Raw genomic sequence first — 15,126 nt, forward strand, 5'->3', positions numbered from 1 at the left:
TGATCTGTCCAAACGAACCTGGGGATTTAATTTAGTGCCGCTGGATGAAGTTATCCGAGTTCACCTTCAGGTGAGCACACCTTCAACAACAAAAACAAAAGATCTTCTGTGTTTGTGTTCCATTTTTACTTCAGTAAAAAAAAAAAAAACATTTCATTTAAACAGTGATTATTGATTAAGGTGAAACAAGTACACCTATAAAATGGCTAAATGTGAACAGAAATATTCACAGCATTTATGCAAACATTCAGAAACCTGAGGAACCAGAAAGAACAGGAAGTAAAAGCCATTAAAACACCACCGCATGAGGCACCATGGCGTTAAAAAAAAACGGCATTAACAAAAAGAGGCAGAATAATGTGGCAGCAACAGAAAAGAAGCAGCGAGTTCCGATTCTATCAGAAGAACCTTCTAAAGCTTTACATGTGTGATGGTTAATGTTCTGCTGGGATGTAGAGCAGAACTTTAGACGTTCCGTCTTCATCCCGATCAGAGCACAGATTGACACCGGGGCGACGCCGTGTTTCGCCCTTCGGTCAAAAGCGGCCATTTCCAATGACCCAGCCGGGCAACCAAAACCAACGATCCATCGCACAACGAAACCGTGAGGCTTCCCAGCAAATGTTTCACATTAAGAGCGCAGCAGGCAGCGACGGGTGGCTGGAAGACTTTTAATGTGAAACATTGGTGCAGGAAGTTCTGGTGTAGAAACGTCCATTTTACTGCAGCAGGACAGACGAGGCTCTTTTTAGCTGCTCTTTACTCATGGAGGTGATTTGTATTGCGACACCCACTGACCGCTGCGATGGAGCGTTCAGTAAAGAACAGACATTTAGCCGTTTAGCTCCGGTGTCGCTACGTGTCCGGGCTGGAGGCGGCGGCCATGGCGTTGATCTTCATGTGCTGACTGGTGATGGCGTCGAAGGCCTCGTCTCTGTGCAGCATTGCACCAAACACCATCGGCTGCAACACACAAATGAGCAACGCAATGTTCATTAGCAGCTTCACAATCTGTGGTGGAAAACACAGCCCCCATCCTGCTGCAACCTTCACGCTGCTGGCTCCTGCAGGAGGGCATAGCCGTACCCGTACCCGTAGGACCAGAGGTACAGGTACAGGTACAGGTACAGGTACGCTGTACTGGTGCTCACTTCTCCTCACCACATAAAAGCTTCTAGTTTGAGGAAATGACATTTGAGTCCATTTGAATAAGTGTCTTCCCACATGCTCTCTGCCCACCACCGGAACCAGAACCAGAACCAGAATTATTGCCAGTTTGAGTCCGGTTTAAAGGCCAGAAGCCAGACATTTAAATTCTAAGAATTGTCATCTTTTTATCTGGTGAAATGTCCCGTCTTCTTTACAGTCAGATCCTGAACATTAAATCAGAGGCTCATGCTGGCACCTTTTGGGTGGATGGTGTTGCTATGGAGATGCCCATCCCAGATCCAGGCAGCACAGACAGAACTTTGTACTGTAATGGAGAGAGAAGAAGAATGCATCGGAATTCACATCATCTGCATAGATCAGATCAAAAATCAAAATGTTCTGAACTATCCCGTTCGGGTCGGGTCGGGTCGGGTCGCCCAGGGCGCTCTGCCTACCTTCTGGATGTCAGTGATGTCGGAGAGTTGGATGACTTTGTTCCTCTTGGAGGACCCAGACCTGGAGCTGGAGCTCTCAAAACACAGATGGCTGAGGAGACAGCGGGTTCAGGTGTCACTCAGTCGGACTCGTCAGCCGATCACCGTTTGGTCACAGAGCAGGTCCAGAACCAAGCTCCATCGTCTCTGTTGTGCAGCGAGCGTGGTGGGATGGAGGCGGAGACTTACTGCTCGGTGACGTAGAGGACGCCGTTACGGATGTAGTCTGTCGGTGTCTTCCTGTCTCTGTTGATGAGGCAGCAGCGCCAGCCGTTCTCACACACTGACAGGAAACACAACGCAAGCCGCCGTTAGCTTCCATTGTACGTCTCCACAGACCGGCGGCAGCCAATCAGCACTGAGCAGTCCGGTGGACTGAACGGCTCCGGATACAGGTGGCGTCTGCTTGGAGGTGAACGTCCCTCTAGAGGTCATGCCTTTGACAGCCACAATCTAACAGCTCATTGGTTCACTGTTAGTCAGACACCCAAACACGCTAAAGGCAGCTGTGACAGTGGGTGTGGTCTGCAGCTCCGCCCGACCTGTCAGGGGGGGCTCGCTCTCTGGCAGGTTGAAGACCTCGTGAAAAGCTCCTCTCTTGGTGCTGTAGCATCGTCCTCCGTCTTCGTCCCGGCCCGAGCCCAGAGGAGCTGCTGCACTCAGGCTGCCTCGACCCAAAGTGGCAGGAACCTAACCGGGGGGGGGGGGGGGGGGGGGAGGGAGATGAAAGTCAGACGCACATTACAGAGCAGACAGAGAACAACCCGGTAACGGACAAAGGGTTCTGCCTTTAGCATCCAGCCACTATCAGCCACCTCAGTTTGCATCAGTGATGGACTCAGGTTTCTGACCCGGCTGATGGTCGGATGGGAGCGGCCGATCCAGCCACGACGCTCTCCCCGGACGCTGCGTGACCCACCATGAAGCGGAACCATGTGACTTCAGCTATGGTCCAATCACACGGCGCGTGGCGAGCATTAGAGCAGCACGAGGCGTTTACTGGTTCTGGGATATCTCATAACTAACTTATCACTAATAACAGCAGCTGATTCACTGACGTAATCTTAAACTACGGTACACACCACCGACCTCTACACTCACACACACGCACACACACACACGCACGCATGCCAGAATCCTACCTGCTCACACTCCGACAGCTGAGAGAAACAACAACAGACACCTGAGAGACAGACCGGACCAGCTCCAGGGCCCAGTCAGAACCTGTAACGCACCGACCCAGTCGGTACTGATGCTGAAGCCAGAACCTGCTGCTTCGACCCCGAGTGAAGCGGACCTCCGGGTCGGTCCAGAACCAGTGGACTGGACCTCCTGGGGTTTTTGCTTGTGCGCCACATCAGAACATTTGATCACATTTTATGTCGCAAACTTTGGAAAAGCCTGAAAATCCAAAAACGCTGAAACTAGCGGTTCTACTTGGAGGTTCTACTTGGAGGTTCTACTGACCCGTCTGCTCATTGTGGTGCTGCTGCGCTCCTTCAGCTGCAGGTCGGTGGGCAAATTGGTCCAGATGATGTAGGGGGTGTCGTAACGCTGCCTCAGTTTGGGGCAGCTCTTAAAGATGAAGTCAATGATGAAGAACTTTATTCCAGCGTACATCCCTGAGGAGGAGGAAGAGGAGGAGGAGGAGGAGGCGAGAGATTTTATGAGGTAAACCGTTATCTTGATGTGTGTGTGTGTGTGTGTGTGTGCGCGTCTGTGTGTGTACCTATGATGAATCCCAGCAGTTTGTATGGCAGTAGGCAGGAGGAGACGAAGGCCACCAGCAGACCGACGTAGAGCTTCCGAGTCAACTCCGGATGCACCCACATAAACAGACTGCGCACGCACACACACACACACACACGTGCACACGCACACCCTGTTTAAGAGTATCTGTTCTCTCTATCCTCATTTATGTGCAAACAAACTCACTTCTTAATCTTCTCCAGGATGTTTGCCATCCTCCCAAACAGATTCTGAGAAAACAATGAAGAACAAAAGGAGCTGTTATGAAACGATAGCGGGGCGGGGCGGGGCGGGGCGTGTCTCACCTGAGCTTTCTGTGCAACGTCCAGAACCAGCTGAAACTTCTCAGACACAGTCAGATCCTCTTTAGGGGGCTCCTGGAAGACAGAGGACACAAAGACCCGAGCCCATTCACGTCCCCGTCCATGGGTCCGTTTGGTGTTGAGATGAAGAGCAAACACAATCGATGCCGTGAAGGAAGACTCACCACAGGCTCTGCGACTTCAGGTACGATGCTCCACTGGATCCTCCACCCTCTGAGAGCAGTGCATCATGGGAACATACAAGGTCAGGTAATTTCACTCACAAGTCGTGGCAAAGACTTAAAACCAAACCGTCAGCCAATCAGACTCATCTTGTGGCCAGGTAGAATTCTGATTCTACCTGGCTGACAGAGTGGGCGGGGCTTCCACTGACCTGGCAATGAGGAAATTTAAGGAAAGGCGAAGGAGGGCGAGGAAAAGGAACATGGGGATGACCCAGCCGTACCAGGCTGCATACATGTAAACCTGTGGCACACACACACACACACGAAAATGAATGAAAAGAAGAAACATCTGAAACATGGAAAAACGGCAACGTATACACACAGCGTATTATATACTACACTATGTGTTCCTTTTCCTTCTCATCTGCACACAGGCTGGAGGAAGTCCAATAGGAAGAATAACACGTCACCTCGGCGACCCGGTTCTGTGTGTGGACTCACAATGAAGGCAATGGCAGACGTGTAGACGGAGTACCAGCGGGATAAGGCAGAGAGGTTCCTCTTGAAGTTGGTCACGGGTTTGAATCCTCGTTCTGGGAATGCAACAACAGACCAATCACAGAGCAGCAATTTCTACTTCACAGAGAAACCATCTTAAAAAACTGCACAAGCCGTTTCAGCAGGGGCACATGGTGGCCAGAAGTAAGTGGACACCCTGTACTTTAGGTCCAGGAGCCTGATTATAGAAATAGTCCCTTCAGAAGCTTAATGTCCTCTGATAGACGCGTTCCTTCCATCCTAGCTGTGCCCCACACTGCCTTAGATCTCTGAAAAATAACTCAAGTTCTCATGAGGTTCTGATGGGCCGGAAACACTCACTGAGTCGTCTCATGTTTTCAGTCAACCTGTGGATGAGAAACCACACCTGTGTTTACTGTGAACATGCCGGGGCGTGTCCTGAACGGTGTCAGCTCGCCGAGCTCGGACGGCCGGACACCGGCCTCCTCACCTCTTGGCGCTCAGCGGCTCCTCTGTTTCCACCGTTTGCACCTCCGGTTGGAAGCGAAAGTCCTCGACATAAACGGCACAGCGATTGTAAATCCTTTTCAGGAGGCTGTCGGACGGAGCGTCCTTCTGTTTGTCTGGGAACAGAAGAGAAGCAAAGACAGGTTGAGATGCACCTGCAGCTTCAGGCTCTCTCCCAAACACGTCCTGTGTGTGGGATGGAGACCCGCCTCTTTACCTTAATATAGGGGGATATTATGGGGAGGTTGAAAGAAGGTGTGAGTTGTTACTGTAGCTTCGTATCTGAAACCTCGCTGCTGCAAGTAGGCGAGTGCAGCTCACCTGCACTGCCGTCTGCAGGTGGAGGTGAGGGTTTAGGCTTCGGAGGAGGCGAGTCTTCAAAGCTGTGATGTGATCAACAGACAGAAACAGCCAATGAACACTAAGCTGCTCGCCTCGTGTCTCAAAGCAGCCAATCGCATCGGTTTTCATCAAACACACACCTGCCCCTCGAGATGTCACGGATCTTCTGCTCAAGCTCGGCGCTTCTGCCGCGCTCCTTCTCCAGCTCCTGTTTCAGCGCTTCCATATTGGACTCCTCTCTAAGTTTCCTCAGCTCCTCCTCTGAAACAGGAGTTCAATTAAAGTCAATTAAATTAAATTGTATTGTTTTGTCCAGCGATGAGGTTCTGACAGGTGGGATGGGCGGGGTCCCAGTGGATGTTTGTCCGTCTTCCTCTAGCTCACAGACATCCGTCCCCTGTTCTAATGTGTCCGGACACCGAGGACAACCCAGGAGCAACAAGCGCTCCTTCTGTTTCCACCAATCGGTGAAGCTCTGCGTTTGTGTTTCAGAGCTAAACCTTACAATCACACAAATGAAAGGTCAAAAGAGATCGGAGAAAGCAAAGCGCTGGGGAGGTTCCGTCCGGGTTCTGCTTCGCTTCGGACGTGTATTTCATGCCCTTTCAATGAAACGTTAGGCTGCAGGTCCCGCCAGAATACTCACGTAGGTAGTGGTTCTCCAATAAGGCGATTTCTAGGTGACCTTTGACCTCATTGAGATCCGTGCGTGGCTCATCGGCAGAGAACGGTCCCGGACCGGGCTGGGTCAAACAGAAACCATGACGGACAACAGCAGAATGAGTGACATGAAGGTGACAGGCATGTCCTGTAATCACATTACAATGGACCTCACACCAAATGTTCCACGTCTCGTCATCAATCCAGACGCCACGGAGGCCCAAAAAGACAAAAGCCCAACGCCCTGCGTCACTGCTCGGGCTCCGCGAAGCCTGAACTTCGGACAGAATTCAGTCGACTCCAAGGAGGACCCGTCACGGATCAGGTGTCTCTGGTACCTGAGCGTCACGCTGCAGCTCGCCGTCCACCTCGCTCCTCTCCTCCGACTCTCTGGCGGAGGTGCCCGGGTTGATCGCGGCCTCCTCCGCGCATTCCGTGTCGGACGTGTTGGGCGACTCGGCCAGATCGAGGAACTCGTCCCGTTTCTGGCCCCGGAATCGGATCCTGTCCAGATGCTTCCGCATGGACGACATGGCGTGGCGTGGTGTCTACCTGGAACGGGACCGAGGGGCGGAGATGGAGAGATGGGAAGAGAAGAGGAGAAGAGAAACAGCAGCGTATCGATTATACGTTCGTAACTGGCACGAGACATCCCAGCTGAGCTTCCACACCGAAGCCGGACACTTCCTGTATGTGCTGTTGAACCTGTGTAAACAAGGATGTTCAGTCCGGATCAGTCAAGGAGGATTACCTCGTTCTGCTCCTGCTATTTGGGATGATGTTTACAATCGGTTATTTATTGTTGATCAACAACAGTATGATTTCACCACGGCGACAGATCTGGATCATCCCGGTCCCGTCCCGAACCCTCTCAGGTAGCGACCCCTCCCTCCCAGACCTGGATTACGGTCCACTCCAGGGAGACAACACATCCTTGGACTCCCTCGGACACCGAGGCGGGACATCGCGAGTCCTCCAGCCCAGGTGTCCTCACCTGCCTCCGGGGAACGCTGCGTCTCAAACTGCTTGCGTCATTCCCTTTGAGCCTTTACATTTTAAACATTTAAAGGAGTGGCTTCGTCAAAACCTACCTCTGCTCCCGACTCGCACCTGAGCCGGACCAGCGTCCACGTCCGCAGCGTGCAGGTTGAGACACACCCGGACGGCAAGGCGAGGCCAGCAGGGAAGACGCGTCTCACCTGGAGCAGGAAGCCGAAGCGAACTGTCCCGAACGCGCCTCAAAGCGGGCCGGGGCTCCTCTCGCTACTGTGGGCGTGGGCGCCTGTGGCTAGACAAACAAGGAAGTGACGTCATCAAACTGCGCTCTTAAAGGGAACGCCCAACACGGAGTAAACACAAACAGATGGACCGTCTCGAGATGCGGCAGACATCCGGAAGAGGTCAGGCGGCTTCATGTCGCATGTCGTTTGGAGCTTCACTGCTCACTAGATCAAAGCGGGATAGAACCTTGAGTGTTTTATTTTGAAATAAATGTTCTACCTTGGACAGGTTCTGTCCAAGGTTTCTGCCTGTTAAAGGGAAGTTTTTCCCTTTCCTCCGTCTCCAAAGTTCTTGCTCTTGTGGGTCAAGTTGGGTTCTGTCTTTCCCTGCTACACCTGTAAAGTGCCTCGAGATCACTTCCTGTTGTGGTCTGGCGCTACATCAATAAAATTGAAATGAATCGTCCCAATCTTTTGTCCAGGTGTGCTCTCGTCGCTGATGGACCAGCAGATGGTGTCCTGTCCATCAGAGCAGCTCAGAGTAATGTTCTGTGGAGACGCTGTCGTCCGCTCAAACCTTCTGTAACTCTGAGACGTTTAAAGGATGTTTTCTTTCCTCCAGATCTTCTCGGCAGAGGTTCGGCGTGTTCGACAGCCCCCTCAGCATTGTCCCGGTGACGTTCCACGGCGGCAGGGAAAGCTGTGGCGCCGCCGTGAGGACTCTACGGTCGCACGGGATACGCGTGGACGAGGCGTGCTGCCTGGCCGGGGCCCCACGGGGGGCCCATCATGTCCCAGCGCCGACCTCACTTTCTGCTCGGTAAAGGCTTGAGCGGCCTCCAGGATGTCACATGACTTGCATCGGAGGAAAGCCAGCCTTAAAATGTAATAATCCTCTTATTAAATCATTTGCCGTTTTAAAATAGATGTGTGTAATGATTACAGCCCAGACCTCTGAGATCTGATCACGTTATTGATGAGAGGAAATGTGTGTTCCTGTGGATAGAAGCCTCACGATGCAGCGTTGAAGGAGAAACGGATTCACTGATGGACCACGGCGGCGCGGCGGCGTCTGGTTGGTCGGTGTTCTTACAAAGCAGCGTCTCATTTCTGCTGAACTCCTTCACGGCGTTTCTTTCATTAAAGATGTTTTTCTTATTTGAAGTTTCTTTTTAATAAGCCCCGGAGTACATCGTGTGTGGTTTCGGTTATTTAAAACATATTTGTAACATCCTGATGAACACTTCCACCGCGTCCATGCAATGAAAACATGCTCAGTGAAATCAAAGCAATCAGTCAAATCAAGTGATCAAATCATAGATTATTACAGATCAAACAATATGAAAGTTAAGCCTCGATTAATGAGCAGAATCTTTCCATTAATGTGGGTTGGTGCGTCCTAAATGTCTGACGACCGAACTGTCCCGATCTGACTACCTATGGAGCTGTCCAGTGCTGATCCTGAGCACCATGTGTAGCCGGCTACATATGGCGATCAGCAAAAACATCATCCAACACAAGTTATGGCATTAACTTTGTTCAAAACTCTTTTGTCACAGTTGAGAGGGGCAGAACTGCAGAACAACCAACAAATGTGGGTTAAGAACATGTGTGGGAGATGCAGCATTTTACTAAAACTAATGTCTGCACGCAGCTCTAGGGGGCCACAAAAAATGACTTGGAAGGGGAATACAACGGAGAGAGGGGGGGAGAACGAAAGAGACACAGAGGGATAAGAGAGAGAGCGAGAGCAATGAGAGAGAGAGAGGGAGAGAGAGAGAGAGAGAGAGAGCTGAACGGACGGGTGGATGTCCTGCAGGAGCTCAAGGACTGAAGGACGCCGTGGACACAGAGCTCTGATAAGCGGCTTTATTGTCTAATTTGGCCCCGGTGCTCCTCCAATCTGCAGGTAAACCCCGGGAGCCGAAAACACGCGCAGATCCACGCACCCAGTGGCTGAGACGCTCTGGCGCGCTTCACCACGCAACCCGAGCGCTGACTCGAGGAAACATGGATCAACTTTTAATCGATTGGAGGATTTAAGTTCTCTAGAAGACCCCCCACACACGTTGTGGGCTATCTTTTTGCGTAATGTTCTCGATAACAATCTAAAGTAAAACTCCATCATGTTATTATTTAATGACAAGCGTGAAAATGATGTCATTCTGTAAATGAGACCCAACTTCACCCGTTTCCATCGTGTTTGACGCGTAAAGTGCGCACCGGAGAACCCCGGAGCTCTGCGCAGAGTCTCCGTGCGACCATAATGAGACCACAGAACGGAGACCGGAGTCCATCGTGTTGATGAGAGCCCGCTGGCCGAGCTGCTGCGGCTCGGACCGGGACGGCGGGGACCGGAGGAGCGGGTTGGGGGGCGGGGGGGGGGGATGGTTGTCAACGTGAGCGCGGCGGCCGCGGAGACGGCCACGACGGAACGCGACCTGCCGGCCCTGGTGCTCGGCGTGCTGCTGATCGTGGTGATCACCTGCGGGAACCTGCTGGTGTGTCTGAGCGTGCTGACGGAGAAGGCGCTGAAGACCACCACCAACTACTTCATCTTCAGCCTGGCGGTGGCGGACCTGATGCTCGCGGTGCTCGTGCTGCCGCTCTTCGTTTATTCCGAGGTGAGTCCCGCAGGTGAGTCCCACAAGTGAGACCCGCAGGTGAGTCCCGCAGGTGAGACCCGCAGGTGAGTCCCGCAGGTGAGTCCCGCAGGTGAGTCCCGCAGGTGAGTCCCGCAGGTGAGTCCCGCAGGTAACTGCATGCTGAGTGAACTCCCCATAGGGAACACACGAGCAGATCCCACGGGAGTCCTACTGCGTGGATGCGTGGAAAGATCCCTGTCAAGAGTTTTCACACAATAACGAATGATAAAAAGAAAAGCAAATATGAGCCAGAAACGTAGAATGGAAGTAGAATGGTATTATGAATTTTTATAAACTTGGAAAATGCATCGAGTATGTTTTGCTACAGGTAAATTGTTTTATGAAATTGTTCTTGAAATCATTAGTTCAGATTTATTTGCCACTCTGTCATGCTACGATGACGGGTGATATATGGCATACCTGTTTTTCCCGTATTGCTGTATGGAAGGAAATGTTCTCTCACAGGAAGGAAATGTTCTCTAGCAGGAAATACATGTTCTCCAGCAGGGAGGAAATGTTCTCTCACAGGAAGGAAATGTTCTCTAGCAGGAAATACATGTTCTCCAGCAGGAAGGAAATGTTCTCTAGTAGGAAATACATGTTCTCCAGCAGGAAGGAAATGTTCTCTCACAGGAAGGAAATGTTCTCTCACAGGAAGGAAATGTCCTCTAGCAGGAAGGAAATGTTCTTTAGCAGGAAATACGTGTTCTTCAGCAGCAAGGAAATGTTCTCTAGCAGCAAGGAAATGTTCTCTAGCGTTCTCAAAGCTTCATGAAAGGCTTCAGAGAACCAGTTATCTTCTTCAGTGTCTGGCCGGGGTTTAGCTACACACTATTTGAAGAGAATGAGTGTTGCACAGTCACCAGCCGGATAGTCTGGACAATGGAGTGTCTGGACAATGAGGTGTCTGGACAATGGGGTGTTTGGACAATGGGGTGTCTGGGCAATGTCTTTATCCCCTTCTTTATTGGACTTTTATTTATACTGAGCTTTTCCCACTCTTCAGTTCCAGGACGGCGTGTGGACCCTCGGCACCACCGTGTGCGACGGACTGATGACCATGGACGTGATGCTCTGCACCGCCTCCATCTTTAACCTCTGTGCCATCAGCATCGACAGGTCAGTGCACGCTCACCTGTACAGGTACGCGGTGCTGTGTTTCCGTCAGTAGACGTCTGCCTGACTGCTGGACTGGAGTTTCAAGTACAGCTGGTCCTTAACTTAACGTTCTGAAGACCCCATCGCTAAACCATTTCACCATTAAATGAAACCCCCCCGTTGGCCGACATTTGGTGTGATGCTTCCGGCGTGTACCCCGCCTCTCGCCCATATAAAAGCTGGGGTTGGCTGCAGCAACACCCGTGACCCGGAAGCTGGATGAAAGTTAATACTAGAGGAAGACAATAGTCTTCATCGTCCGGCCCTGAATCCCTGCAGCTTTAATGCCTTGATCTGAGGCAGAAAGAGTTTCAAGAGAGAAAGTTTAATTCAGAACACAAAATGCAAATTATTCAGATGTATCTCTGCAGCAAACAAACCCAGAAGTTCCTCCTGCGTGCAGGAAGAGGTCAAAGGGCAGCCATAACTCACAGTTCTGTGTCGTAAACCGCAGCTTTAATTGGCTTCAGCTGAGGGTCATTCAGAAAAGCAGACGATTAATCGAGGCGGAACCCTGAGCAGCCGGTCAGGAGAACACGAGACTACCTGAAGGTCACCTGGGTCAGACAGTCACGCCGCTGTTCGCTCTGATGTGGAAATATTACCTCGACCTTTTCTGTGTTTCCTGTAAAAGATGAAAAATAAGAGCAGACGGAACAATTTAAGCTTCAGTCGGAGGATACGTCTGCTGTGATGAAACTGCCTGCTCGACTCTGCGCTCATTAGTTTAACCTGATGTGATTATTTGAACTCCTGGCTGATGTTGAAGGATGAAAATCCGAGCTGAAAAATCCAGCCTTGTTCCTCAAATTTGATGTCCCAACTCGAGAAAATGTGATTACATCAGAGACTGATGGAGGCAATGAGGCTAACGCGGACTGATGGTGATGATCTGAAGCTCTTTCCAGGTTTAACTGGATGACCGAGCCTGAATACTTCAGCAGACTGAGCAGAAAAGAGATCCTGAAAGTCTTCAGAGTCCTGCTGCTGCTGACCAGAGGGCGGCGGGGGACATGCTGGTCCCTCTGACGGATGGCCCGCCGTCATTGCTTGATGGGTTACTGTACAGGACCGCCCAGGGGGGGGGCTCTTTATTATGTTTGAATAATGGTTGACTATTCTCCCTCCGTTAGCTCCGTGAACAGCCAGCCTCTTTAGCTATGACCTTCTGTGTCTCGCCCTCCTTGTGCCAGGTGTCAATGGTCGTCTTTCGGACAACCGTCAAGTCAGCAGTCGTCCCCGTGATTGTGTCGCCTGCAGAACTAGACTGCGAGACCATTTAATTGGGTTAACTATAGCTGATTAGAGCGTGGCACCGGGCGCCTTCAATATTGAAGCTTTGCACGATATTCTGACTTTTGTGAGACACTGAATTTTGGATTTTCATTCTGGAGTCTGGAATTTGACATTTTAGTGAAAATTCATTGTTCATCAAGAAAATCAGACCAACAAGCACGATCAGTCCTGGAGGATGTCCATTCATCCAACCCAACCTGGAATGAATGAATGAAAGAAAGGATGGATGTTCTAGTCAGTCACAATTCTGTTTTAGTTCAGAGAGAAAAATATGGAATCATTCAACCCCCCCAGCAATTTGCAGGTCCGTCGTAAACACCTCGGTGTTCAGATTAAATGTGCTGATCGTCTGCAGGTATGAAGAGTTCCACACCTTGAAGGGCTGCTTCACCGAGCAGACACGGCGTTGATGCCATCCTTTGTTCCAGGGGTTGTAGATCCATCACATCTGCAGGCCAGCAGGATCAGTACCAGTCTGGACTTTGAGTCCCAACGGACCAGTCCACCAGTCCTGCTGTCTGATGTCCCAGTTTGTTCGGTGCAGCTCATCGTGAACTCTCTCTTGCAGGTTCATCGCCGTGTTAATCCCTCTCAACTACAACAGGCGGCACGTGGACCTGCGGCAGACGGTTCTGCTGTCGGCCACCTGGATCCTGGCCCTGGCGGTGGCGTCTCCCGTCATGTTCGGCGTGAACGACGTTCCGGGCCGAGACCCCAGAGAGTGTAAACTGGAGAACGACGACTACGTGCTGTACTCGTCCGTGTGCTCCTTCTTCATTCCCTGCCCCATCATGCTGCTGCTGTACTGCGGGATGTTCCGTGGCCTGAGGCGCTGGGAGGAGGCGCGTAAAGCCAAGCTGAAGAGCAGCATCCAGGCCTGCCGCAAGCTGCAGGAGGCCCCCGCGGCGCTGCCGCTGCTGGCCTCGCTCCCGCCGCCGCTGCCGCCGATCATAGAGGGCGAACAGACGGACACCCGGGACGAGCTGTCCACCTTCCCGTCCCCAGACCGCCCCTTTCCCCTGCCGGAGTTCAAGGACAGCCCCGTGCCGGTGGTCGGTTTCGCAGAGATCAAGTTCAACCCGGACCCTCACCGGAAGAAGAGGGCAAAGATCAACAGCCGCGAGAGGAAGGCCATGAGGGTGCTTCCTGTCGTTGTGGGTGAGTTGATGCCCCCCCCCCCCCCACACACACACACACTGGATCAGGTGGGCACTGAAGCTTACTCCACGGACCTGCAGACAGGTGAAGGTGAAGAAGAGGTGCCGTTTGTATTTATATCCCAGAACTGTCCGTCTCTGCAGGGACATTGAATCTGGATCAATCCACACCGGAGCAGCTCAAACCAAACATTCCGACCCTCCTGAAAATGATCCCAAACTGCTGAACCGGGGAACGAGGTGACCCAGTAAATGTTTGAGAATAGCAGCAGGTCATATCTTGAAGGACGACTGAGAACCTTTTGAAGGACAAAATAAAGCTTTGCTTGTCGCCTCCAGTCTCTCATTAAAATCCTCCTCGCACTAAAAGAACAGCTGAAGTTTCGACAGCACGGATGCAATATTTGGTCTGAGGGGACGATAGTTATTAAAGTTAATATTTAAAGTCATTTTACAAGTAGGACAGGCTTAATTAAAAGGTTATCCATCCACCAAACGCTGCAGGTACCTGAACGCCTCACCGCCACGGACACACGTGTTGGACAAGGTCGACTTATTAATGGCGGCCAGCATTGGACCTGCTGGTCCTGCAGCTCCTTAGTCTGAAATCCTCTCGTTACGGAATCAGTCGGTGTGAGGGAACGTCGGGAACGCCCACCCACTGCAGCCGGCGAGCAGACATTAACGGCGTGAAACACCGAGCAGGTCCACCGGTGACCCGCCCCACCTGTCGTCCCTGTCCAAACTGATCCCATGTTTGTCCGACGGCTGGCAGGGACATCAGGACGTGTTGAGATGGTAAATTAACAAGCAGACCGGATTCTAAAACGAGATGACGGACGTCTTTGTTTGTGTCTCCGTTGTGTTTTCTGGATCGTGTCACATTCAGGCCCGCTTCTTGGTTGTTTCCGACTCAACGTCGACGCTGGTTCTCCTTCCTCTCCTCCTGCAGGTGCCTTCCTGTTCTGCTGGACTCCTTTCTTTGTCCTCCACACGACACAGGCCCGCTGTCGGGACTGCCACGTCCCGCCGGCGCTGATGAGCGTGGTGACGTGGCTCGGCTACGTCAACAGCGCCCTCAACCCCGTCATCTACACCGTCTTCAACACCGAGTTCAGAAACTTTTTCAGAAAGTTCTTGCATCGCTGCTGTTCCAGAAGAACCTGAGGAGGACGCGGCCTTTGAATGAGCAGCAGCTGACGGAGGCTCCGCCCCTGTCATGGAGGCCGCGGTGCGACATCATCGCCGCTGTTTGAGCTTCACGTTTGCTGTGAATACTCTTCAGCTCCAGATCAGATACAAGAACTCGTTTTGTACATTTCATCTTTTAGCAAATAATTTTTTTTACAAAAAACTGTTTGTGTTTGCGTTTATTGTTCTGAATTAAAGAACCAAACATACGTGCATATGTGGGGGTGTTGCTGGAGGTAAAACTAGGGGTGGAGCTGGAGCAGGAGGTGGGACTTGGGGTGGAGCTGGAGGCGGGACCACTGCTGCATGCCTAATTATTCATGTCCAACGTCGCTGAGGACAAATTAAATGCGACTTTCCTGCATGTTGGACAATAAATGTGGAAGACTGAACACCTTCACCCAGCAGCAGGGTTCGCCTACAATCACTGCGACCTTTGACCTCCAGATTTCTAATCTTTAAAATAACAGACACCATCACAGCAGACAGCTCACGTGAAAGTACTGGACAGGGGCAGGGTTAACAGAATCTTACTTTTTTTTTTTATTTCTG

At 51.5% G+C, this 15,126-nt stretch overlaps 2 protein-coding genes and 1 long non-coding RNA gene across 3 annotated transcripts; 2 read left to right on the plus strand and 1 right to left on the minus strand.

The window, feature by feature from the left end:
* Nucleotides 1–111: 111 nt before the first annotated feature.
* Nucleotides 112–7,158, minus strand: LOC137893838 (GRAM domain-containing protein 4-like). Its single transcript, XM_068739277.1, has 21 exons — nucleotides 6,995–7,158; nucleotides 6,276–6,455; nucleotides 5,894–5,990; nucleotides 5,388–5,508; nucleotides 5,227–5,288; nucleotides 5,111–5,122; nucleotides 4,889–5,021; nucleotides 4,759–4,784; nucleotides 4,381–4,472; nucleotides 4,089–4,180; nucleotides 3,880–3,928; nucleotides 3,698–3,769; nucleotides 3,579–3,622; nucleotides 3,373–3,482; nucleotides 3,111–3,265; nucleotides 2,786–2,803; nucleotides 2,186–2,333; nucleotides 1,833–1,926; nucleotides 1,605–1,695; nucleotides 1,406–1,474; nucleotides 112–963 (listed from the first exon to the last, which is right to left on the minus strand). Exons 2-21 carry the CDS (start codon nucleotides 6,438–6,440, stop codon nucleotides 856–858), a joined length of 1,758 nt encoding a protein of 585 aa, XP_068595378.1. The 5' UTR covers nucleotides 6,441–6,455; nucleotides 6,995–7,158; the 3' UTR covers nucleotides 112–855.
* Nucleotides 7,159–7,252: 94 nt separating this feature from the next.
* On the plus strand, nucleotides 7,253–8,259 carry LOC137894359 (uncharacterized). Its single transcript, XR_011105478.1, has 4 exons — nucleotides 7,253–7,307; nucleotides 7,610–7,668; nucleotides 7,750–8,012; nucleotides 8,134–8,259. It is a non-coding gene; the product is annotated as an uncharacterized lncRNA (long non-coding RNA).
* A 1,255-nt stretch (nucleotides 8,260–9,514) lies between these two features.
* Nucleotides 9,515–14,550, plus strand: LOC137893932 (D(4) dopamine receptor-like). The gene is made up of 4 exons (XM_068739385.1): nucleotides 9,515–9,751; nucleotides 10,779–10,891; nucleotides 12,795–13,384; nucleotides 14,336–14,550. Exons 1-4 carry the CDS (start codon nucleotides 9,515–9,517, stop codon nucleotides 14,548–14,550), a joined length of 1,155 nt encoding a protein of 384 aa, XP_068595486.1.
* Nucleotides 14,551–15,126: the final 576 nt, after the last annotated feature.

Source organism: Brachionichthys hirsutus, chromosome 5 (genome assembly GCF_040956055.1).
Source record: "Brachionichthys hirsutus isolate HB-005 chromosome 5, CSIRO-AGI_Bhir_v1, whole genome shotgun sequence".
Lineage (NCBI taxonomy): Eukaryota > Metazoa > Chordata > Actinopteri > Lophiiformes > Brachionichthyidae > Brachionichthys > Brachionichthys hirsutus.

Bases quoted from the DNA above. Each gene is read 5' to 3' on its own strand.
- LOC137893838 (XM_068739277.1), bottom strand. From the start codon at position 6,440: ATGTCGTCCATGCGGAAGCATCTGGACAGGATCCGATTCCGGGGCCAG. The intron at 4,181-4,380 runs GTGAGTCCACAC...TGTGTGCCACAG, and splicing joins CGTCTGCCATTGCCTTCATT to GTTTACATGTATGCAGCCTG. The intron at 964-1,405 runs GTGCCAGCATGA...TGTGTGTTGCAG, and splicing joins CAACACCATCCACCCAAAAG to CCGATGGTGTTTGGTGCAAT.
- LOC137893932 (XM_068739385.1), top strand. From the start codon at position 9,515: ATGGTTGTCAACGTGAGCGCGGCGGCCGCGGAGACGGCCACGACGGAA. The intron at 10,892-12,794 runs GTCAGTGCACGC...TCTCTCTTGCAG, and splicing joins TGTGCCATCAGCATCGACAG to GTTCATCGCCGTGTTAATCC. The intron at 13,385-14,335 runs GTGAGTTGATGC...CTCCTCCTGCAG, and splicing joins GGTGCTTCCTGTCGTTGTGG to GTGCCTTCCTGTTCTGCTGG.